General features: G+C 46.6%; 1 protein-coding gene across 9 annotated transcripts; it reads right to left on the bottom strand.

Annotated features, from left to right (window-relative positions):
* Positions 1-753: 753 nt before the first annotated feature.
* POGK (pogo transposable element derived with KRAB domain) lies at positions 754-16,466 on the bottom strand. 9 transcript variants are annotated; one of them, XR_014842748.1, is made up of 6 exons: positions 16,171-16,303; positions 14,789-14,922; positions 9,253-9,379; positions 8,376-8,474; positions 4,984-6,923; positions 754-3,300 (listed from the first exon to the last, which is right to left on the bottom strand). XR_014842748.1 is itself a non-coding variant. In XM_021088566.2 (6 exons), the coding sequence occupies exons 2-5, from the start codon at positions 14,918-14,920 to the stop codon at positions 5,452-5,454; spliced, it is 1,830 nt and encodes a 609-aa protein (XP_020944225.1). In that variant the 5' UTR covers positions 14,921-14,922; positions 16,372-16,466; the 3' UTR covers positions 754-2,615; positions 5,440-5,451.
* Between the last annotated feature and the right edge of the window lie 7,041 nt (positions 16,467-23,507).

Genomic DNA, 23,507 nt, shown 5'->3' on the forward strand with positions numbered 1-23,507 from the left:
TTCTCCCATTGCCTGAAGTGATCAGTCGGACTTTACAGTGTCTGCTAAATGATAACTCACTTTGACCATAGATAGATGTGCTCAGTGGTTGACTCACACCAAAATGCCTCCAGTTTGAATGATGGTAAGGAAGCTTGGTTTTAAGGGTCAGACTTAAATGCTGTGGCCAACAGATTTGTTGATTTTCACAGCTTAAAAATGAACAAATGTCTAGATTATTCCTGAGTAGACTTAATATTTAATTGAATCTATGGGCATGGTAAATTGTTAGGACAAATTTTACTAAAAGCATACCATGAAAGGGCATGTAGGTTCATCACTGATTTTTTTAAAGAAATTTATGAAAACATGACACTAAGTTCTGTTTATCAACTTGTTAGCATGTTTCCATTCTCTTAAAATTAATATCCCTTTATGAATTTTTCATGTGATTTGGTAATGTACTATTTCTGAGAGTATTCAAAACATGACTGAGGAAAGGGCTGCTTTTGCCAGAGCCCTTTCCCCCACCTTTAAGCCAGATTAAAACCACACGTAACATTTTCCTTGGTCTTTAAAGACACCGACATTACTTACTGACGTCTCATGAACAGACTTTTTATTCAAGGGTGTAATATATTTTATTCAAAGGTGTAATTAATATATATTACTTCTCCAGTTCTCCAAACTGGAAAATTAAGTGTAAAGGAGAATTTGAAATGTGACTTTTTATAATGCTAGCAGATAAACAAATAAAACCACCATAGCCTATTATTGTCTTTATTATCAAAGTTTATTGTTGGAGTCAGTTCCTATCTACTGGGGAGTACAACTATGTCTCAATATGTGCTATAGTAACTCTAGGCCATTCTGCAAAATAGTTGTACTAGGGCTCGGTTAGGCATAGATCATAATTAAGTCAGTGGAAGAATGAGCCCAGAAAAACCCTGACAGTAGAGCCATTACTCTATTCAAGTTCCAGTGCTATGCAACCTGTAAGGCATCATCTATCAGCTGATGATGAGACTCAAGAAGGTGTTGGTGGAATGAAACAGGAGTTGAACCCATTTTCTACTCTTCTCTGCAATATAACTATGGCTCCAGTGCAGGAACCAAATATTAGGTCTTAGAAAATCCTTTAAGCTCCCTAAGCAAGTAAAATAGGACATAAAGAGGAAAAGACCAGAAACCAGAACAGTGGAGGATAAATTAAGTGAAATGGAAGGGAATGAAAACTTTTGGAATGAAACACAACTGGATTTAGATGCCATTTGAGATGACAATACAGTAGAGGTAAAAGCAAATGGGGAAACAAACATTCAAAGTTATTCAGATATAAGAAGTTAAGTGAAATTTCCCCTCTTAGAGGAAAACTGGTTTTAAAAAGAATGACTAATAGGAAAATGAGTACCTGAGTAGAAATAGGTGTTTCAAGATGCCAAGAACAGCATAATATATAAATGAGCTGGGTCTGCTGGAAGGGAAAGTGGTTATGGTAGTCTTTTATCCAGCTTTGACATTGGAATGACATTTATAGCAATGGCTTTGTCTATGAGGTTCTGGCATATTTTTTGTAGCACAAATAGCTTTGAAGGAATGTTTTCATAACACTCAACTTATGTGGGAATGCAAATTACTATAGTGTAAAAATTCAAAGGCCTCCCACCTATTTCTGCAGGATAGAAGATCAGAAGTCTTGAGACAGCTGTGGCTAAAGGCTCAAGCCCTCTCACCACCCTTATGATAAAACAAAACAAAAAGAAATTAACAAGTATCAGAGTCAGTGAGCCTTGTACCATGTAGACAGCAGATAATTTATGGTGATTTCTCCAGCAGGCAGCCTGAGAACAGAAGAGCTTGTGTACTAAATGCTACCCGATCATTAAATATAATAAGGAAAAACAGGGCCATTAAATGAGACCCTAAAAAAGTTTAGCTGCCAACCAGATTGGGAAGATAAATAAAACAGCATAGTTTATTTTAACCTGTATCTTCCACACTAACCTAGTTTGTCTATAGAAAATCCATCTGCTGGCTCCAGGCCAGTACGTCTGAATTTTGCTATGATCATCAGTATCTCATTTTTCCAAAAAGAGGCAATGTGTAAGTAGCAGGTGTACATAAATGACCATTTCTACAAAGCTTTCTCTGCAGTCTTGACCTGTGTGGGGACAGGTTCTACTGATGGAAGCATTTTTAAAGGCAGAAGAAAAAACATTTTACTTGAGGTTTTCTCCACAGAAAGGAAAGCAGTGGAGCTGGGCCCGTATGTAAGTCTCTTGTTGGTGCTGAACAAATGGTCTCATCTCCAGGAAATACCTTTGTTCATTCCTATTTACAGGTTTCCTTTAACAGACGCATGAAGTCATCTCTAAAACAAGAAAATGAGGCAGAAGTAGTTTCTTTTCTAACTATGTCTCTGATGAATTAAGGGTCCTAGACTTTTCTGGCACCTCATCGATGTTGGGCGGAGTTGAGCTGTTGCCCAGGATGGGATGCTCGGGCTGCTGTCCAGACCTGGGCTGCTGTCCAGACCTGCACTGTTTGAGCCCCATGGCCTTCTTCCATGCATCCACACCATGAGGAATCTTCTTAAGGACCTTCTTCCCCAACTGTTCCAAACACAGTTCCAATTGCTGGAAAAAAGAGAGAGTCACCCTAAGTGTGATTTAACCCTTGTATTTTACATATGGTATAACTTTTAATGAATACAATTATTCTGTTAGATTTCCAAACAGATGAGAAGGGCAGTTTTATGTCCATATGTCTCCTAATGTCTTATTCGCTGAGAACCCCTGTCTACTTCTATCACTGCCTCAGCTCAGAAACAGGGCCAATGGGAGTTCCTGTTGTGGCTTAGCAGGTTAAGAATCCAACATAATATCCATGAGGATGTGGGTTTGATCCAATCCATGGTTCTGCTCAATGGGTTAAGAATCCAGCATTGCTGCAAACTGCGGTGTAGGTCGGAGATATGTCTCCTATCCCACATCTCTGTGGCTGTGATGTAGGCTGGCAGCTACAGCTCCAATTTGACCCCTAGCATGGGAACATCCATATACCTCGAGTACGGCCCCGAAAAGCAAAAACAACAACAAAAAAGACAGGCAGATGTACAGAGATCAAGAATAGCTCATGGTTGTGATCAGAAATAAATGGAGCCCAGCATTGTTTTCTCCCTTTCCTCTTCTAGAAGCTTTCAATCTAGTCCTTTGGGCAGCAAATAGCTTAGAAAATTAAAAATGGGAGTTCCCGTAATAGCTCAGTAGTTAAAGAATCCGACTAGGAACCATGAGGTTGCAGGTTTGATCCCTGGCCCTGCTCAGTGGGTTAATGATCCAGTGTTGCCGTGAGCTGTGGTGTAGGTCGCAGATGTGGCTCGGATCTGGTGTTGCTGTGGCTCTGGTGTAGGCTGGTGGCTACAGCTCTGATTAGACCTCTAGCCTGGGAACCTCCACATGTCGCGGGTGCAGCCCTAGAAAAGAAAGACAAAAAAAAAAGAAAAGAAAAAATGAAAAAAAAATTAAAAACGCACAAAGGTGTTACCTAACAAGCTGGCAGGGTAAAAAGGATAAAAACGCACTATAATTCAAAGTTTGATATCCAATGGAGGCAGTATAATGGTCAGCAGAAAAGGAAGGCAGAATTCATGGAACAGAAGAGTAGGGAACATGAAGAAAAAAGCGATCTTAGTGACTATGAATGTAATAATAACTTCCTGGGATCTCAGAATTACACTGGGGTTCAATGATATGACTTGGAGGCAGGGAAGAAGTCACTCTTCAACTTATGTAGCATATATGGGGTGTGTAATGGGGTGGTGACAAGACTTCTCTTAGCATTTCATTTAGAGAAAGAGGCAAGTAGGATGGAAACACCTAATCATACTTTAAAGGAAAGGAAAAATGTCAAGATACTTTGAGGTCCTTTGCAAAAGGAGTGCTCTCTTCATATTAAATACTGTGTCTGGAGGAACAAATGAACTGACAATCAGGGAAAAAAGAACAAGAAGGTAAAATGAAATGCGTGTTTGTTCTGTGTGTTGCCCACTGTCTGTGGTGATTCTCCTCTCTCAAGGGGTATGTGGGGTGGGGGGGGGGGGCTCATTTCACTACCACACCCCACTTCCTTCACTTCCTTTTAAAGATGTTGCCCTTCTACACTCAACCCTGATAATTCCAGGCCCTTTCATCCTCAGTTCTCAGACTTTACTCACTGTAGTCCTGGATAAATATCCCGGTTTTTTGGTTTTTTGGTGTTTTATTTCAATTTAAAAATATCACCCTTCAGATGCCTGTGCAATTATTATACTTGCTCACTCCATATGAATGTCATTATGAGAATAAGATTTTTTTTTTTTTTTTGGTATTTTTAGGGCCGCATCCACAGCATATAGAAGTTCCCAGGCTAGGGGTCAAATTGGAGCTGCAGCTGCTAGCCTACACCACAGCCATAGCAATGTCAGAACTGAGCCAAGTCTGCAACCTACACTGCACTTAATGGCAACACCAGATCCTTAACCCACTGAGCAAGGCCAGGGATCAAACCTGTATTCTCATGGATCCTAATCAGGTTTGTTACCTCTGAGCCACAAAGGGAACTCCAAGATGATGTTTTAAAAAACACCTTTGAATTCCTAGCGAAAAGAAGCTATTCTTTCATTTCCCACTGGGTTACAGCAGATCACCCTAGGATGGAGATCTGAGGCCCAGGGGACCTGGTCCAAAGGTACTCCTGTCCTTATATCATGGCCCTAGAGGCTAGCCAAAGTGAGCACATTTGTTCCAAATGGATCAGGTATACACTCTGACCCTAAATATTCAGCAAGATTTTCAAGAGCAAGAAAAAAAGTTGGCTTTTCAGATAGTTTTTGTGAACAGAACCATGTCAGACTATGTTCCTTCAGCCTCAAATAATTTCAGCATTATGGCTCTCAGATTAAATGTTCTGGCAGCTCACTCCTTGTTCTTTTAATGCATTATACACATGCTCTTGGGCCCAGACTCAGAGCAAAACACTCACAAAGTAAGCCAAGCCAATAGAAGTTTCACATAAAGGAGAAAATGCTGATGGCTAGTTGCCTACAGCACTGCATCGTGGGCTAGAAGAGTTCCTGGAAACAGGAAAATAACGGCAAAAGAAAAGGTGTTTGGGAGTTCTCTCTGTGGCACAGTGGGTTAAGGACCTGACATTTTATCTGTGAAGATATGGGTTCAATCCCTGGCCTTGCTCAGGGAGTTAAGGATCCGGTGGTGCAGACCACAGATGTGGCTTGGATCTGGCATTGCTGTGGCTGTGGTGGTGGCCAGCAGCTACAGCTCTGTTTCAATCCCTAGCCTGGGAACTTCCATATGCCACAGGTATAGCCATTAGGAAAAAAAAAAAAAGCAAAGCAAAGGTGTCTGTCCAACCCAACATGACCCTCCGGGAAGGCCTGGGCATTTACTCCCCACCGCTCACCTTGGCTTTCCCTCAGTTGCTCTCTGTCAGGCTCTCCGTGTCACACTCTTTGGGTGGCTCCCCTCCTCCTGGCAACTCGCTCTCAATTTCCCATAGGACGTCATCTTCATCTTCCAAGTTGCTGGAGATGTGGCACTTCTTGAACCCTTGGACAATGGATTCACTTGAGATGCTGTTCCACGCTACCATGACCCACTCCAGAAAGAGGCCAAGGGGCGGCTTCTTGGCGTTCCCAGTGGGGCTCAGCGCCAGGTTTCCCGCCAGAAGCCAATTGGAGTACTGCGCCCGGACACTGTCATTCAGCGGTTTGTAGACCACCACATCTAACACCTGCAGCTGCGAGGTCAGGCCCCCCGGGATGATGACCATGTCAGTGTTCATGCTTTCCATGGAGCTCTTCACCGAATCCGTGGCGTGACCCCGGAAGCCGTTCAGGATCAGCATCCCCCGCTGCTTGGGCACGGCGCCAGTCCTCCGCCTCCACACCACTTCCAACCAGTCCTGCATCAAGTCCTCCGTCATCCATCCGTACCGGTGGCAGCGGATTTCCATGCCACTGGGGAACTTCCCGGGGGGGATGTACGTACCCCTCAGAATGATGTACGGAGGTAACTTCCTCCCATCAGCCAGGACGCCAAGCATAGCCGTGATTTTCAGTTTCTCCCTGCCTGGTGTCTTGACCAAGACCGGCTTTTCACCCTGGTTGTCCACAGTCACCCTTGAGGGCACCTCCAAGCAAATGGGCGTCTCGTCTGCATTTCCCATCTGAGCCACCTGGTAGTCGTGCGCCCTTCGCAGGGCCAGGACACTTCGCTGGTAGGTGACAAGCTTCTCAGTCAAGTCTTCGGGCAGCTGCTGGGGCACCGGCACCTTATGCCGCAGAGACAAGTCATACCTTCGCATCATTCTGCGGCACCAACCCAAGCTGGCCTTGAACCCTTTCTCTGGAATGTTCATTTCCTGGGCGATCTCGAGAGCTTTCAGCTGCATGGCCTCCCTAGTGATGGGGTCCCCCTTGGCCTGCATGTATCGAACGTACTCAGCCACACGTTGGTCCACAAGGGCAAAGCGCCCGTTTTTGGGGCCCCGGAAGGCGCGCCGCATGGCATGCGCATTCTGCAGCTGTGGCTTCACCTTGCGCCAGTCGCGGACGTTTTTCTCCAGCACCCCAAACTGCTTGGCCGCCTGGCAGTTATTAGTGCTCTCCGCATACTCCACCACCATGAGCTTGAACCCAGCGTCGTAACTACGGCGCATGCCCCGGCTGAACTGAAACTTGCCGGCCAGGTCGTCGGCCGAGAGGTCGTAGCCAGGGAAGCCCATGGCCATGTAGAAGGGGTACCCCTCGCCCCACTCGGGCAGCTCTGTGATGTCCCGAGGCAGACGGAGGCCAAAGCCGTCCAGGTGCTGAGGCTGGGGAAACTGGGAGGCCGTGTGCATCGGGCTTGCCCAATCCGGGGGCTTCAGGTCGGATTCTTCATTTTCTGGCAGAGAGGGGTGAAGATGATGCCCATCAGTAAAATGGTATCTGGTTCATTCCCTGTTTTTCTTTTCTTTTCTTTTGGTCAAAATACCAATAATACCTTAGTCCGAAGTTCACTAACAGCAATAGTATTATTTTTTATTATTATTTTCTTAAATGGTTTTTATTTTTTCCATTATAGCTGGTTTACAGTGTTCTGTCATTTTTCTACTGTACAGCAAGGACAGCAATAATTTTAATAACAGATAACACTCCTGAAGTCCCTATCCATGTACTAATGCCCATGGATTACCAAATCTATTTCTCGCAATAATTGTTTCTTTACTCCTTTGCAGATAAACAAAAATTAAGTAATACATCAAGGCGGTTGAGCTAAGAAGTGGCAGAGCTGGAAATTGAACACAGGTACCAAGCTTCGGTCATGTACTAATTTTGTGGGCCATGGTTGGGTCAAAATAATCTTTACCTGGATGAGAAGCCAAATATAACCCATACTACCCACATAATATTGCAGAATTTGGATCCTTATGGGCTGAATCACATCCCTTAAACCAAAAAATCTGTAACAATGCCACACTTAGCAAGGTTAAGCTTATATGGCAGAAAACTGGATCTTGCCTACCAATGTCAGAACTGGGTTTCAGAGTATGTTTCTATTTAGAAGATGGTGACAGAAACTGATTACGCCCCAGGGAAATCGCTCTATCTCACCAAAACTAAGATGCCATCAGTTGCAACATGCACCATTATATGCCATTAAGAAAAAAAAAAAAAGTGCCACTAATGAAACCATGACATACCACCAATCTTAAAAGGCATTCTCAATTGCAGAGATGTTAAAGTGATGAGAGAAAACATGTCTTAGAAGCAATAAAATGGCATTTTAAATGATCACTTATAGAAAGAAGGCAAGTAAAACCACTCTGGCTGTTTGGAAAGTATACTTATTCAACTCTTATCCCCCTATGCTTCCTGATAAAAGACTGTGTGCTTCTTAGACATATTTGCTCAAATGCGTACTCTAGCTGTCATTGCTTTTTCTATCCAAGATGAAATAGATAGGAAGCCAAGTAAATAACCCTGGATGCATGCTTCATCACACTATCTTTCTTAGTCTTCAGAGGTGTGTGGTATGCTACCAAGGCACCCAAGATGTGTGCCGGACCAAAGCCATACAAACTTCAATTTGCTTCATCTGCATACAAGGGTACACATAGAGATTTACTATCCATAGTCAACAGATGAAGAAAAGAAGGCTCAGAGAGGTGGATGAAGTTGTCTAAGGCCACACAACATGGGAAAGAAGGAGATTCTGAAACTCCAAAGCCCATAATCTTTCAGTCTTAACAACCCTGCCTTACTCTTAAGTAACCCACAGAATGTAACAAGAACTTAAAATCCAACGTCATAATTCTCCCATTGGATGGATGCTGGATTGGGTTCATCATAGTACCTGCAAAGGTTCCTCCTTGGAGCTGCCATTCGTCGGAATTCTGAGACTCCTCCTCCCCTTCCAACCGAGTGATCATGTCGGGCTTAGGGAATGGGAATTCTGTTCATAGGAAATAAAACAGGTCACAGCTCTGTGTCACTCTCTTGGATAACAGCCAAAACCAGTACTTAAGAAATCCTCCCCTCCAGTCCTACCCCACCACAGTCTTCTCAGTATGGAGATTTTAGGAAAGGGGTGGGGCTCAGGAATCCTTAAAGAAAAAAAATGTGATGGGAAATAGTTTGTCCTAGGGAATTTATGGATCTCTGCTAACAGGGGCTGGTACTAGCAACAACAACAAACTGCATTTAGCAGGGAAGTGTGTAGATGCAGCTCCTGATCTAATGAACACTCTAGTGCCTGTAAGAGCAAATGGGAAAAATCCCTCCAAATGGTTACATTCTAATAATATGGTTACATTCTACTAATGTGGATGTCAGTGATAGGAGGGGAGCAAAGATACTTTGGGACTATGTCCCCAAGCTTCTGAGACTGACAGGGTAACACTGAGGCCCGCCTTCCCTCCTAAAGAGCATATGAAGCACAGGCCCAGAACCGTGGTGACATTTCTTAGCTTATGTCTTATTTCTTTTTTTGATTGCTAATGCCTGGGTTGAATGAGGATGGTTCTGAGAGCTGGCGCAAGCTGCTGAGTAGAAAGACACAATATTTATATCCTGCCTAAATCAAAAACAGGAAATTAAATGGGCACAGACATTGAGGGGACAGAGTCCAAGTTCAGGAGAGAGAGAGAAAGTGGATACACCAGAGAAGAGAGACATGGAAACAATTCTCTGAGCTCAGAGCTTCTAGGAAACAAAGGAAAACAAAGCTTTACCCAGGGACAGGACAGTTTCATAATTCATCCTCATGACCTCCCGGTAGAGGGCCTTTTGTTGCTCCGTCAAAACTTCCCACTCCTCATCAGAGAAATATATGGCCACCTCATCGAACAGGGCCGGCACCTGGAACAGTGAACAGGCCTTTCTCAACAGCTAATAGGCACATGCAGACGGAGATCACACCCCTCATCTCACTGGGTGGGGCCTGGGCATACGTCTGTCTATGCTCACACGGCTCTGAGAAGCCAAACCAGGACCTGAGCAAGGTCCTCTGTGCCCTGCTGAGCACTTACTGTCCCCTCTGTTCACAGATAAGGAGCGCAGCACCTGGAGAAAACTCCCCACTGCCGTTCACTGGGAGACACTGGACTTGCACTCTCACACAGCGCAGGGAGAGCTGATCATGGCTTAGCCCCCAGCCAGAACTGGAACCAACCATGCTCAAGGCAACAGCCCGAGGCGGTCCCTCCCACCAAGACAACCCCGCTCTCACCCTCGGTCACAGCTCTCCATCTGCAGGGGCACCAGCCCCAGTGTCTGACCAGAACCCAAAGCCACCCAGGGAGGAGCCGTCCAGAGAAGAGCCCTCATCCCCCATTTGGCCTTTTCCAATCCACAAGAGCATGAGGAGAGAAGGGCTAATTAGAGCTTCCACTTCTGTAATGAGATACTAGGGCAAACTGGTTTGCTTTAATGCCTAGATTGGCAGCAGGAAGCCCTAAGGACAGAGACTAGCGCTCTCCTCTCCTCTCCCCACCTCCCTGCCCCCTGAGCCAGTGGGAGGGGGGCGCCTTGGCAGATGAAGGCAGCCAAGCCACCCCAACCCACCTTCTCTTGTTCAACTGTCAGCTCTTCTTTTCACCATGTGTTTTCTTTCAGTCGTTAAAAACCCTCCTCCAAAGCTCATGGTATTCAGTGGTGAGGAATCATGAGGCTGCTGTTTTCTGAGCTCTTCCCCATAGCTGTATCTACTGGCCCAGAGGATCGCAGTGATGTTTTTCATCAGCTTAGAAAAGTTCTATCTGCACAGCCACCAATCATTTCGATCTCATGGCCTTTCCTCCTCATTCCCACAGCTCACCTTGTTCCTCCCCATCCTTAAAGCCCCCTCCATTGGGAGAACCTCCTAGGAAAGGCCCCTGTAACTGCTTCGTTTATTTCCCCAACAACCTCATTCAATCAAGGAGGAAACTGGCTCAGAGAAGCCCTGTTTCAGGTCCCAAGTCACACAGCCAATAATAAATAGCAGCGCTGAGATTGGGACCTAGCGTTGTCTGACTTCAAGGCTCCAGCCCTTACAGAGGGCAGAGTGGTTTCCCTGGTATCCAGCTCCCCTGCCCCCACTCCCAACCTCCACATGCTCAGTGGTACTCAGTTGCCTATAGTTCCCTGAACAAATCATTCTCTGACTCTCAGACCTGCTGCTTATGGTTCTCTGCTGCCTGAGGTCCTCCCCGTTCTTGGCTGGGCAGATACCCAACCACCTTCCAAGGCTCAGCCCAGATGTCTTGTTCCCCAGGAAACCTACCCCAGCCTGGGCTGTGTGCCCCATGATGCCCTGGGCTCGGTGATCTGGTGGCACTTATCACACTGCAGGATCCTCTCAGTTTACTTACCTTCCACTAGAATATCGGCTCACTGAGGGCAGAACCTGGGCTTATTTTGCTTGTTTCCTTAAGCCTAGGACACTTCCTGCAGATAGCAAGCCCTTAAAAATGTGTTTCTGAATAAAGGATTTAAGCAAATAATCTCTAGACTTCCTGTTATGCTACTTGGAATCATTTCAAATAATCATTAAAATTTACCTGTCACAAAACTGAGCCTACTCTTTGGAGTGAGAATGGACAAAAACCCCAAGTAAAATACCAGAAGGTACAAGTGGATTGGTCTCTAGGCTCTGCTCAGACTTCATCAATCTGGATAGCCAGTCAGCCAGGAATTTTCCATCCCACTCCATCCCACTTCCCAGGCTTTTAAACAACTCTCCCTTTGGCTTTTTCTCTCCCTAGGAAATTCCAGATCTAGGCCATACCTATTTATAGTCCCTCTCCCTTTGCTGATAAAACAGGACACTGGGCTAGTTATGTCCGTCATTTCCGAGGGGCTATTGACATTAACACTCATAGAAGGTAACACATCCCAGGCCTGGTAGAAATACCAGAGCCCTGAAATGGTGAGAAGACTGCTGGAGGCCAGAGCTGGACTCACCTCCTCCCATTTATGACTGAGCCATGGTCCATCCTCAGACAAGCCCACATTATGCTCCAGATGTGTGCAGTGAAGTGAAGTGGCTTAGAAATTCTCCTCACAGCAACCTTCTGTGAGAATTGAGCAAGCCTGCAGCCAGGCCCTGCTCTGCAAGCCTCATCTCTTTCCACAGAGGCCTTTTATCTGGCCGAGCGCAGCAGAAGGTAAACAGGGCCAGCCCTGGGCTGAACTCAGTCACCAGGCAGCCTGTCTACCAGCTGGACACAGGTAGAGGCCCTCCATCCTTCGGAAGATCAAGGACTCATCAGATAGGTGAGCTTCCTTCAGTCTGTGTACACTGCCTCGCTTACCCAGCAAGCTGGCATTCCAATGCTTATCTCCAAGGGTAACCGTCCTCAAGTATTTACACGCGCCCTGGGCTCACTGACTGATGAGGTGGCTTAATCACTCAGTGGAGACATCGGGGATCTTAGGGCAGAGGGCTGGTACTGGTGCACTGATGGAGTGCCTGCTGGATGCCACGCACTGTGTAGGGCGCTCCCTCTTGCAGTGTTAAAATGTATTCCCTTATTGCCTCCTTTAAGTAATATGGGGATATAGGAGATTGCTAACCCAATTATATGGGTGAGGAAGCAGGGCTAACAAGTACCTTGCCCAAGGTCACAGAGTTACCAAGTCTTGACTCCCAAGCCGTGCTTTCTCAGCAGGTCACTTAGGCCTCTGCATGGTGGCTGGAGCAAACCCTGGACTCCCTTAGAAAGATGAGCTGAAGACGTCTCCCTCGGAGCCCAAAAGGGGAGAGTCACAGACTCCTCCGAGCACACATGTGCCCTGGCTGATTTGGGCTGCCTGCCCTACTTCTCTCACCATCAACCCCCTCCACTCCCCAACACGCACTGAGGGCTCCAGTTGCTGAAGCTGCTCCTCATTCTGCACAGAAGCATTTCCCTCTGGGGCTTTTGCCCCCAAATGGCAAGTCCCTCCCTTCCCTTGGATGGTTCCTCCTATGGCTAAGACCTGGTCCATTTTCCCTGTTCTCTACTTGAAATTGTCTTTCTACTCCAATTCTCCTATGAAATATTACCTTAATACCTTGTATGATTCTGAAGTTTGAAAGGCTCTTCTTGATCACCCTAACATTATTCTCTACAACCAAAATACATATTTAAGAAACAGATTGGATTCTTTTCTTCCCCTAGTTTAATGCTTGGGAGCAGAGCTTTTTCACCTTGGCACTGCTGACATTTTCCGCCAGGTAATTCTTCCTTGGGGGAGGGGGCTTGTCCTGTGAGTCCTCGATGTGTAGCAGCATCCTTGGCCTCTACCCAGAAGATGCCAGTAGGATGGTCCATTCTCCTAGCACACCCTGAGTCATGACAACAAAATGTCTCCAGATGTCCCCTGGAAGGGACAAGGCTGGGGGCAAAATTGCCTACTGCTCAAGACCAGGTCTGTGTATGCAATCTCTAGTTCTCTAGCCTGCAGGTGAGGTTTGTCCTGAGCTGGTTTCTACACGGCACTCCAAATACTGGGCAGTTGGATTCACCTCCCTGTCTTCCTCACAGGGCTGGTAACTCCACGAGACTAGGGATCTTGTCTTAATAACTCCTAGCACTGTGCTCAGTAGCTGCGGAAGGATGGCAGGCTGCCCGGATGCCACATGTGCCAGCCTCCCTCCTCCAGCTTCTCTGGTCACCTACCCACCCCAGCCAAGCAAAGTCTTCACCTTGCTCCTCTCTCACTGTCCCAACGCACTCAGATGGTCACTTCTACTGCACCTGTTTTCCAAGCTTCTCCAATCTGTCTAGATGTTTTCTGTTGGCTGATGTATCCTCAAAGCCTTGAGTTCTTGCTCAGGGCTAGATGGATCTCATTTCCTGCCCTCCAAAATCTCCCTAGCTGCAAGGGTCAGAACTGGAGAGGAAGCTGGGGCAGGCGGGCAGCAAAGCACATTGAAGAGACAAAAGCAGTCCAGCCTCCACAGCTAGACTGGCAAACCCAGAGCCTGGTGTTGTACTGTTGTGGCTTTTTTTCCCTTTTCGGGGGGTTTTGTTTTGTTTTTAATTGAGTATAACCTATATGCAATAAAATGTACTATGTTTAAAGTTCCAGATCCAGAGGTGATTTTAAGAACAATTGTCAGTGTACATGTGCATCCTAGGGCCAAAGCAGATAACCTTGCAGCACCCCAGTTCCCTCATGTGGGAGGGGAGCTGGACTGGATAATTTGGAAGGACTGTGATTCTATGAAAACAAATCTCTCATTGGAAACAAAGGATATTCAACACAATGGAAAACTAAGCAGTGAAAAGGAATGTCCTTTTGTTGCTTATTGAAAATATTTACCATTTGTGTTCAATTATGAAGTCCAATAAGTACTATGAATAATGTACATCACTATAAAGTCTAAATATCTGTTGCATTTACACTTTTATGAGTTTACTCTAAATCTATCACTGTTCTGTTTGGGTATTATTCACGGCTGCCCACCATTCCAATCCCTCCATCCAGGCCAGCTGGAAAGGCAGCACTCTCCTGTGTCAACTACAGTAGGGAACTGCTCACACGGAAACAACTCATCTCACCTCCAGAAAGCTCACCTCATATCAGCTCAGTGCCCCAAGATGCCTTTAAATGGTTTCAATGGTTCCCTTCAACCAGCAGCAGGTGACAAAGACTCTCCCCTCCCTCAAACTTTCCTCAGGTTCCCCTGAGCCCTCTCCTCCACTAGGCCTCAATCTTGGCTCCCAGCCTGCCCAGCCCAGTTTCTGCAAAAATCCTGCTAAGTCAGTTGAGAAAGAATCCCCCACACCTGATATCTCCTCTTAGTAATTTTCCATCTACTGAGCCCTCAGCTCTGCTCCTTGGCTATAAATTCCCACCTGTATTTATTATTGAGCCCAATTTCTCTCCCCTACTTGGAAAAATCTTGAAAACTAAACGCATAGTTCAGAATAGTCTTTCCTATCATCTTAACAAGTGTCAGAATACTTTTTCTTTAACATAGGTCAGCAAACATTTAGTTGGTGTCTACAAGGTGTCTGGCATTGAATAGGACATAGGGAATCCAGGGCTACAAGAAACAAACACAGTCATGGCCTACTGGACTTCCAATCTTGATGGCAATAAGCTACATGGCTGAAGGGACTCTTCCCATAACCAATTCTTCTATTCTTCACTGCCTGTGCTTTTTAAAGCCACAGGACTGTTTTCTCAGGAATACAAACACACTGGGCTGGGCTAGGCTATTTTCACTTCCTATGTCTGCCTGGCTCCCAGGCCTGCCCTCACAGCCACATGTGCACCCCACACCTTCTTACTTACCCATCCGCCCTCTGAGCAGATTCGGACCTTCTGCATATCTGTGGGACCATCCTCCAGTTCCCGGCTCCTAATCTCTTCTTCTTGTTCCTCTTCCTTCAGGACGAAATTGAGAGGGTAGGCTGTGGATTCCATTTCTGCAAGAAAAATTCAGTTCAGGAAAATCAGGTGCTAGGGTGACGAGGGCAGCTCAGCAGACATAAGCCTTTCTAGCCCCAAGTACAAGTTCTGCTGGAATGAAGGAAGGGCATGGAGTCAGGCCTGGGGAGGAAGGGCTATAGGGAAAGCACAAGGAAGCCAGAAGGTGACATATTAATTATGACTAAGAAGAAGGATAGCAGGCAGATAGCATACCTGGCTACCTTCAAATATTTAAAAATCTATCTGTGGAAGAGAGGCCAGACCGGTTCTGTAAAGACCCAAAGAGGCCGATGGGTAAACATTCTGGGGAAAGGTTTTTAAAAAGTGCATCAAAAGGCAGAACTTTCTCAGAGCCTGGTTGCTGGCTCAAGACAGGGTGTTGTCTTCCTATCAGTGAAGTCGTCTGAGCGAGTCCAGCACTTGCTCAACAGGGTTGTTCCTGTAAGGGACAGTTCAGCATCAAGGGGTTGGCTGGCTCAGAGTACCCATCGTCTGGATTTTCCAGATTCAAGGGTTCTGCCCAGGAGTCAGGAGAGAAAACAGTCATTCTGCCTTAAGCGATCTTCCAAGGCCAGGGGTCAGTTCACCCTTTGTGGGGAGTAATGCCTGGACACCCAAGAAGGTGCAGAAATCAGCTAGGGCCAGGCTCTGGGGCCCACCCCCACCGGGAAATTGCGTCCGGATCGCAAATTCTTTCTCTTCTGCAAATTCTCTTTGGCCAGGCTCCTAGGCCAGTACAAAGGGCCGCGCTCCTGCCCTCTAGGGGCGCGGGCAATTCCTAGGTATGGAGTGAGGGTGCATCTCGTGGGCCTCATCCTCCCGGGATTCCAAAGAAAAGATTCTTCCGGAGTTCAAAGTCTTCTTCTTGTATATTTCCCAAAAGGTCGGGCGAATGCTACCTGGATAGGTCTGGGGCGAGCGGAACCGGCTTGAGATCCCAGGAGCTGGGGCCCGAACTTGGCCTCGGCCTCCCCAGCCAGCTCCAGGGAGAAGGGTGGGGATTGGGGACGCCACCCCGCAGCTAAGGTGCGAGCGAGAGGTGCCCGCAGCCGCCGCCGCCCACCCGCCCGGCGCCCCGCCTGCCGCCGCCGCCACCGCGCCCCCGGGCGCGCTCGGGTTTCTCCAGCCATCTTGTCCCATTTCCCTTTCTCCGCGGCCCCGCGCCGGGAGCGCTCCCGCCGCTCCCCTGCCCGCGCCCGGCCCGGCCCGCCTCCCAGCCCGGCCCGCTCCCGGCCCCAGCGCACCTGCCGAGCGGCGGAGGCCGGCGTCGCCTGCCTCCCTTGGCGGGCCCGCAACAAAGGCGGCGGTGGCGGCAGCTGCAGCTGCAGCCTCGGCACCCCCGCCTCCACCCCCGCCGCGGCCGAGCCGCCCAGGGCCTGCGGGAGGGGCCGCACCGCCCCCGGCCCCCGGCCCCAGCCCCGCCCCGCCCTCCCGCGCGCACTCACCGCCAGGCGGAGCGCCCCGGCGCGGCCCGGGGCCGCGGGTGGAGACGCCAAGGGCTCCGGCCCGGCTGTCACAGCGCCATCCTTTGCGTCTCTCCGGCTTCCCGTCCGCGCGGCCCCTCGGGAGGGAGCGGGGAGGACACGTGGTGGGAGGAGGGAGGGTCCGGCCGGGAGCTGAGGGTGTTGGGAGGCGAGGGGAGGAGCGCGGCTGATGTCAGCGGGCCTCGGCGACGCCGGGGGACGGCGCCCGCGCCTGCTCCCGACCCTCCTCCCGGCGTGGCTTCCGGCGGGTCCGAGCTGCTCGCTCCTCCAGGCGGAGCTCCCGACCCTCCGCCCGGTTCTACCTCGCTGGCTTAGGCAGTCGAGCTCTCTGCCCTCTCTGCTCCCCCCTGGTGCAGTGGGTTTCCAATGTACCGTGAGCGACCTCAGCATTGACGATGCAGGAAAAGCCCGGATTTATGTTTGAACTGAGTGTAGTCTGGGCGCACACGTTCCTGTGCTCATTTGCATGAACCGATGCTTTGCACTTGCTTGGACGAGCACTTGGCAGTCTAGCCATGCTTCAGGCAGTTCATTAGGAAGAGTAGACCAGCAAAGGGGTGGTGGGGGTTGAGGACGGGTCTGGGATCTTTCAGGAAGCGTGCTCATATTCTAGCAGGCATGTTAGAACTTTGTACCTAATATACATATTAAAAGAACTTCCTGATTTTTGTAATTGCTGCCTGTTCAATCCCAAGTGTGCAATATCTTGGAGGAAATAACTATGTAGAAGAATCTCAGAATATTCAGAGGATTCCTTTGCTTGCAGCTCTGGACAGTACAACAAAAGTGAGCAGAGAAGCCCTACTTATTCCGGAAAATGATCCTGGGTTTGGGTTTTGGCTAGGAACTCTTTAAAGACGTTATTCTGATGCTTGTTGAAAAAGTAACTTTATTGGAGATTATTGGGACAGTTGGCAAGATAACGCATTGGAGAGCGATCCTGCTCAACTCTGAATACAGTAAAGGAGTTGGGAATTACAGCCCATAGCAGTTAGGGGGTCAGGGGATAGAAATTTATCAAGAGGAGACGTCAAGGATAGAGGGATTCTTGCTGCTGGTGGGGGGCCAGGTTGATGGGATGTCCAGGATGGGGGAGATTCTCTCAAAACTGACTTTGCAGGATTCTTGCTAAAACTGGGCCAGGAGGGCTGAGGACAGGAGGATATGTGTGTGTATATGTCCTAGGGAAGAAGAGGGCTAGAGGAGCCTGACTAAAATTTGGTCGGAGAGTTTTGACAAACTTTTCAGACTGTCCCTGAGACCTGAGTGTCTGCAGGGAATGATTTCTCTGAGGTTTTATGGCCATTCCCACATTTATTTATATGTGATTTTGACTTATCTCTGCCATGGAGAGACTACTGTGGAGCTCTCAACATATAGACTATTGAATGACAATCACATCTTTGAAGTGTAATTATGGTGGACAATCCAGGACCAAAGCGGTCTATTTGATAGAGAACTTTCAATTCAAAAATTGGGAGAGAAGAGGATACTAGATTTTTTTGTTTGTTTTTACGAACCATTCTTTTTGTGTATGAAGTTAGCATTTTTAGAGGGGGAGTAACATCTTGGGTCAAATTGATTTACATTCCCATCTTAAGTTATTTGAGAAAATGGCTGGTTCAAATGGAATGATGAAGAGGAAGTTGGGAAGAAGAAGGATTCTATGGGCACTTTTGGGGACTCACCTTCCTACAAGAAAGTGTTAATGCAGATTATGAGATAACCAAAGAGGAGTATTATGCTAGGGTTTTAGTCTCTGAGAGCCCAACTGTTCTCACGCAGCTTTTATTAGGTTTTCCCTGGGAAGAGGCCAACCAACAGTGACCCACCTGAATTCTTGACTTTGAACCCACAGCCCCATGATCTGAATTACTGTCATGAGACCTACCTGTGTACAAGTCCACAGTTGCTAAACAAGACTTACTCTTAGGAACAGAGTGTTGGAGTCAGCATAGTGCATTGCAGGTGTTCATGTTCAATTGGCTAAGTCACATCTCTTGTCTCTGCCTGGGTTTCCTCATATTCAGAAAGAGGGGGCTGAGCTAGGTATTGTCTGATCTTCCTCTCAGTTCTATCATTCAGTGATTCCTTTCTCCGTAAGACTTTGCCTTAGTCTAAATGTGGAGTGACTGAAGCTAGTCTTTGAGATGGTGGATGGCTTCAGTTCCTCCATTGGATGGATTTCTATTAGTAGGTGGTTAATAAATATGAGCAGAACACCTATGCAATCAAGACGATAGTTCTTTAATGATGTGATTGCTCTGATTTCATCTTTTCCTTGTTAAGTGTTTGCAAAGAGCCCACGTCCCAATGCTTACTAAACTGTAGTGTCTCCTGGTGAATACACATTTCTGAACTTTAGCAATGGCTGTGGCCCTCAGACAGCATAGCTACTGGCCCCCATTGCTCCATCCCTTAAGGACTGTGCTAAATTGAATGAAAGGTTTTGATTCTTTGTGGTAGTAGACTCTGCTGTTATGTACAGCACACCCTGCTGTGGTCTCAATTGTGCAAAATGTACTTCAATGCCCTTCATTTGGCATGGCCACGTAACATACACTGGCCAATAGAATGTGGGTGGAAGTGACTACATGTGAGTCCTGAACATAGATCGTAAAAGGTCTCACATGTTTCCATTTGTACCTCTGAGAGCTTTTGTCCTCTGCTGTGACCAAAACAGGCCTAGTTAGTCACTGCCCCTGCAGTCTGGGCTCTAGAATGAGACCTGTGCTACACAGCCATTCAGTAACCTGAGAAGAGATCAATGTTTTGTTTTAAGCTATTGAGTCCTGGGGTGGCTGGTTAGGTAGCATTTTTGTGGCAATAGCTATTTGAGACAGTGACAAGAGGCAACCTTGGACTTAGAGCTCCCATTGCTGGCCTCATGGGGATGCTCCAAGGTAGGGGAACAGAGAATTGCCATTTCAAGGTGGAAACCCTCAGATATGTGGACAGGGGAATCCTAGATTGAGAGTGTAGGAAGAGAACCAAAGGGGGGGAGGGAAGGTCACTGCTGACTGTATCTTTTGCTTCCCTGGGATTCTTGCACTTGGAGGAAGATCAAGATATGACCTCAGAATCCATATTTCCCAGTAAAGCCTCAAAATATTCCTGGGAGCTCTTGGTCGAACGGTAAGGGAAAACTTGCTCTAGACAGTTCTTAGAAGGCTTAGAAGGTTTCTGGAGAGGTGGTGTATTGTTAGAACAACTCAGACAGTTAAGGAACAGGTAGAAGTTTCTCCAGAAAAAGAGGAAAGAGAATTATAATACTGAGGATAGTACAGAAGTTCCCGCCTCCACCCCATTCTCAGGGGACACGACCCAAGACTCCCAGTGGATCATTGAAACCACTGCATTATAATACCAAACCGTTTTCTGTTCATGTCTTCCACCCACAAATTTGATACCTTTTCTATCTTAACTAAGGACTTATCCCACATTGGCTGTAGCTTTCGAGGTGCAACAGCAAAACCAACATGAGTTTCTTTTTCCTTTTTCACAGTTTCATGGATAGAAGATTCATTCTTACCATATCTTAGAGAAGTCAGCATTTAATTTTTTTTTCTTTCCTTTTTAAGTCAAGAACTTTCACCTTTTCACTCAATGGAAGCACTATGATTTTCTCTTTGGCATCTCCAAATTACCAGCATCACTGCTCTTGCACTTTGGAGCGGTTATTAAGTAAAATAAATATCACTTGAACACAAGCACTGCTGGTACTGAGATGATCGTTCTGATCATTGAAGGCTACTAAGCAACCAGTGGGAAGGATATGCTGGAAAAAGGGATGATTCCTGTCCCAGGTAAGACAGAAGGGGATGGTGCGAGAATTCATCATGCTACTCGGAACAGGGCACAATTTAAAACTTCTGAGTTGTTTATTTCTGGAATTTTCCTTTTAATATTTTCAGACCGTGGCTGACTATGAGTAGCTGAAACTGTGGAAAGGGAAACTGCGGATAAGGGGGGACTACTGTACTAGCTACTGTAACAAATAGCTGCCTGAATGTATAGAGAAATTTACCTTTCATTTATGTAACCGTCCTTTGTAGGTGTTCCACAGGTGACTCTCCTCCATGCTGTGATTTAGGGATCTAGGTTCCTTCCATTTTGTGGCTCTGCCACACTCTTGGGCCTTGTGATTTTCTATATCCATCAGAGTGAAGAGGAAAGTGAAGAATGTACCCCTGCCCCCCTTTTTGGCTCTAAAGTGACACACATCTCCTTTGCTTACATTCCATTGGTTAGGATCAGTTTCAAGGTGACATTTATATGAGAAGGGGTGGGAAGTATAGAGTGTATCTAGGCAGTCACTTTCCGCTGACAACTCCACACATTGAAAAGGTGGACCTAGATTTTTGTCTCTGCCACAGGGATGCTTTTTCTTTCAACCCTTTTAATATTTCACTCCACTCTCTTCTTGCTTTTAAGGTTTCTAAAGAGAAATCCAATGTAATTCTTATCCTTGTTTCTCTTTAGGAAAGATGCCCCCCCTTTGGCTTTTTTCAAGATTTTCTTTTTGTTTTTCTGCAGTTTGACTATATTTAGGTTTAGTGTGTGTGTGTGTGTGTGTGTGTGTGTGTGTGTGTTTCTTTTTACAGCCACACCTATGGCATATGGAAAGTCCCAGGCTAGGGGTGGAATCAGAGATGCAGCTGCCAGTCTATACCACAGCCACAGCAAAGCGGCACCTAAACTGCATCTGTGACCTTCACTGAGGCTTGTAGCAATGCTGGATCCTTAACTCACTGAGGGAGGCCAGGGATTGAACCCACATCCACACAGAGACAACGTCAGGTCCTTAACCGGCTGAGCCACGATAGGAACTCCTAGGTTTAGTTTTTCTGCTTACTATTCTCTGAGCTTCTTTGATGTGATCCAGGACCTGTCTCCAATAATGAGTCAATTGCCCTTTACGTGTTCCTACAGGCTCCAGCTGCAGCTTCTGTTCTTCATACTATGATTCTCTGTATTTGCCTGTCTCTCCAGTTTTGGGGGGTTGCAGTTTGTCCTGTAACCTCAATATTAAAACTCATTGATTTTCAGTTTGCTTAGCTTTTTTTCTGTTTTTGTGAGGATGGCAGTGATAACTTCCAAACTCTTTACATGGCAGACTGGACAAAGGTGCTTTAAACACAGAAAATACTTAACAAGAGTTAGGGATAAGGCCATGGCAAATCTGCTTCACCTTTCTGCTCAGAGGTGGCTCAACTCAAGAGCCAGTTTTTCCTTCACACTGGTGGAGTTGAGATTAGGACAGCCCATTCATACTGACTCCTCGTCTCTCAGTTTATGTGTTCTGCCTGCAACCCTCTCCCATTCTCTTGTATAATATGCATTTGTTCCTCTTAGTCTCAGTCTCTGAGGTGACACAAAACAAATCTAACATAACAGCCTGTCAATATGTAAAAACTTCTGTTCTGTTCCTTCAGATCTCCTCCAGATGTTTGTGTTTTCTTCAATAGTTCCTCATAGGGCATGGTTTCTAGTTTCCTGTCCTTTGTGATTACTTATGATCTATTGTAGTTTGGGATTTTCCTGAGATCCTAGTAATACCATAATCCTCAAAGGATTTTTCCCACATATATTTCTGTATGGATTTATTTCTTCTTTCTACAGACAGAGGAGTCTTTTTATGAGAAAGGAAAAAGCAAACGAGTTCTTCAGCAGAAAACAAAATCTTTCCTAGCAGAGAGTGCCAGATTGATTTTTCATGTGTCTTGTATGAGGGACACTGAATGATATAATGCTGCCCTCAACAAAAAATGTAGTCTCAAAATTCAAATAACTTAGTTGTCAGCTTTTGCTGCACAACATCAGGATGTTAGTAGGTGTAACGCGAGCAGAGAACTGACGTGTGCTTGCACCATGGGGCTGGCCTCTGATGCTCCAATGATTGGCAATGAAGCATTTCCCCTGGGTAGCTGATCCCTTGAGCCTGGTCTCCAGACAACATGTGGAGCTGACCTTAACTCACCTCACATTCTGGAACCAAGCCCAACTAGTCCACTGCCTGAAGCAAAGCTGCTGGTGGAGCCTAGCCTAGATCATCTGATCAGAGATTACCTAAAGACCAGTGGGCATGAAAATAAATGCTTTTTATGTAAAACACTGAGTTTAGGGGCATGAGACCCAACTGAAGAATCAATTCCCCCGAGGAAGATCTTCACTGTAGATCACTTGAGCATAAGAAGCAAGCCCTGCTGTCAATCTTTTGTTTGTATTATAACAAGCATGAGAGCTGTCCTCAGGGTGGACAGCGAGTATGTCTCTGGCTCTTGACCTTGGGCCTGGCCATGGCCTGAGACATACTCGCTGTCCACCCTGAGGCCATGGAAAAAATGTTGTCTCAGGCTGCTTAGGATACCTTCACAAAATACCATACCCTGGGTGGCTTAAACAATAGAAATACACTCATACCCATTCCAAGATCTGCCCCACCCGCCCACCCACCCAAGTCTCCCTGAATCACAACATCAGCTCAAAGTGGGATTCTCATGACTTAACATCAGTCTGCTTGATCAGGAGACCTATCAACTAAGAAGGCACGTACTCTATATAGAATGATGGAACAGGGAGCCATTAGCAACAATGAACACTTTGATTTGAAAGGGGGTAAGAATGAGAAGATGAGCAGGCATTTTCATAGCAATCCTTAATATCTAGTAGGCAAGTCAGGTCCCCCTGCCCTAGAGATAGGGAATGTTCCTTGGTTAGGGCTGGGGTTTGCACCTGGGAGTGACTCCAAAGCTCATGTTCTTCACCACCATGGCCCCACACTCTGGGAGGTCCTTCACTTTCCGCCTTCCTCCTTAGCCTCTTGTGAAGAGACTATAGGGAAACATGCCCTTCTTGGTGGCAGAGCAGCCTTCTCAATCTGTTCCCTGCCTTTAAAATATAGAAGCCCACAGAGCCTTTTACATCTTGAACAGACTCAGAGTTTTTTTCTTTTTAATGGTCTGGGTTTTTGAGGCACCTTTTGTTAGCACAGCTCTCCTAAAAACTTTGCAAGTTTTCTAAGTATTGGATTACAATCTGCCTCATGTGTCCAGAGGTACCTCTATGACTCTTTCAAGAATATGGCTCTCTCTCTA

The sequence above is a fragment of the Sus scrofa genome, chromosome 4, assembly GCF_054392235.1.
Source record: "Sus scrofa isolate SSC_HxYL_T2T_F1_AM1 chromosome 4, Sscrofa_HxYL_maternal_Yorkshire_Landrace_v2.0, whole genome shotgun sequence".
Taxonomy (NCBI): domain Eukaryota; kingdom Metazoa; phylum Chordata; class Mammalia; order Artiodactyla; family Suidae; genus Sus; species Sus scrofa.

Excerpts from the sequence above, each read along its gene's own strand:
- POGK (XM_021088566.2), bottom strand. The coding sequence starts at position 14,920 with ATGGAATCCACAGCCTACCCTCTCAATTTCGTCCTGAAGGAAGAGGAA. Across the intron at positions 9,380-14,788 it reads TCTGCTCAGAGGGCGGATGG|GTGCCGGCCCTGTTCGATGA; the intron begins GTAAGTAAGAAG and ends TCACTGTTCCAG. Across the intron at positions 6,924-8,375 it reads CCAAGGAGGAACCTTTGCAG|AAAATGAAGAATCCGACCTG; the intron begins GTACTATGATGA and ends CCTCTCTGCCAG.